General features: G+C 51.0%; 1 protein-coding gene across 1 annotated transcript; it reads right to left on the bottom strand.

The window, feature by feature from the left end:
- Positions 1–327: 327 nt before the first annotated feature.
- Positions 328–1,269, bottom strand: LOC103252180 (olfactory receptor 24). Its single transcript, XM_008050803.1, has one exon. The coding sequence runs from the start codon at positions 1,267–1,269 to the stop codon at positions 328–330; it is 942 nt and encodes a 313-aa protein (XP_008048994.1).
- Between the last annotated feature and the right edge of the window lie 261 nt (positions 1,270–1,530).

Raw genomic sequence — 1,530 nt, 5'->3', positions numbered from 1 at the left:
TACCATTCTATGGCCAACATCTAACATCAAGCCTAGAATACCTACTCAGTAAATATGTAGTGAGTACTAAATGGATTCCAAACCAGGGAAAATCCAGTTTGGCAGGATTCGACTCCGCTTTCCAAAAAGACAGCATGAGACACACTCAGAAGGAATCTTCCTGGTGCTAGTATTTGGGGAGACAGTTACAAGGCTGCTTTGAGATTTCCCTGTCAACTTCTGCAAACTTCAGTGATTACTCTTCCAACTCATGCAATTCCAGATGTCAGTCCAAGACACGAGACGCTTAGATTCTGTTCCCTGGAAGTTTCCCCAGTGTCCCAGCGGTCAGGAAAATGAGGTGATCTTTCTGTTGACGAGCTTCCTGAGCGCCCCCTCCAGGTCTCTATTCCTCAGGCTATAGATGAAAGGGTTCAGCATGGGGGTGACCGCTGTATACATCACGGCAGAAGCTTTCTCCTTCATGGCCGTGTGAATGGAGGAGGGACACAGGTAGACCCCAATGGTGGTCCCATAGAAGAGGGCTACCACGGACAGGTGGGAGCCGCAGGTTGAAAAGGCTTTCTTCCTGCCGCCTGCGGAGGAGACCTTCACGACAGCCATAATGATGTGTGCGTAGGAAGCCAGGATGCAGATGCAGGGCATGGCTATCACCATCCCCGCCACCATGAGCACGAAGATCCTATTCGCAGATGTGTCAGTGCAAGAAAGTCGGAGGAGGGGCGTGAGGTCGCAGAAATAGTGAGGCAGCTCGTTGCTGCCACAGAAAACCAAGCGAGTCATCAGGAGGATGTGGGTGAGGGAGATGAAACAGGAACACACCCACAGACCACCGGCCAGCAGGCCACAGAGGCGTGGGCTCATGATGGTGGCATAATGCAACGGGTGACAGATGGCCACAAACCTGTCGTAAGCCATCACCGCGATTAAGACGCTGTCCATGATGCCGAAGAAGTGGAAAAAGTACATCTGGACCAGGCAGCAAGGATAAGAGATGGATTTGGTTCTGGTTTGAATGTTTACCAGCATCTTGGGGACGGTGTTGGTAGCCAGGCAGAAATCCACCAAGGAGAGGTTGGCCAAGAAGAAGTACATAGGGGTATGGAGGTGGGAGTCTGCACCGATGGCCAGGATGATCAACATGTTCCCCACGACCGTGATCATATACATGCAGAGGAACAGAGAAAAGAGAAGCGTCTCCTGCTCTGGCCTTTCGGAGAGACCCAAGAGGATGAACTCAGATGTGCTGGTTTGGTTCCTTGGCTCCATGAGCAGGGTTCCTCTGGGAGTATTGAGAGGGGAAGTCGCAGGATCGCTGGGGAGATGATTTTAGAAGATTAAACGAGAGCACACTCTAGTTCTCACTTGAGCTAACTGGGGCACCAGCTTATATATGCAGGGGGACCCAAAAACCCCAGAATTAATTTTGGAGGGTGGGCCCCATGTAATTGAGATTCTTTCAACATGTTTGCCCATTTCATGATGGGTGACTTATGAGTGCACCTGCCCACACCTCACTGAGTGTTCAGG

The sequence above is a fragment of the Carlito syrichta genome, unplaced genomic scaffold (genome assembly GCF_000164805.1).
Source record: "Carlito syrichta isolate Samal-C Ts95f unplaced genomic scaffold, Tarsius_syrichta-2.0.1 Scaffold153704, whole genome shotgun sequence".
NCBI classification, from domain to species: domain Eukaryota; kingdom Metazoa; phylum Chordata; class Mammalia; order Primates; family Tarsiidae; genus Carlito; species Carlito syrichta.
The sequence above is the reverse complement of the archived record's forward strand: the minus strand, read 5'-3'. Positions and strand labels throughout refer to the sequence as shown.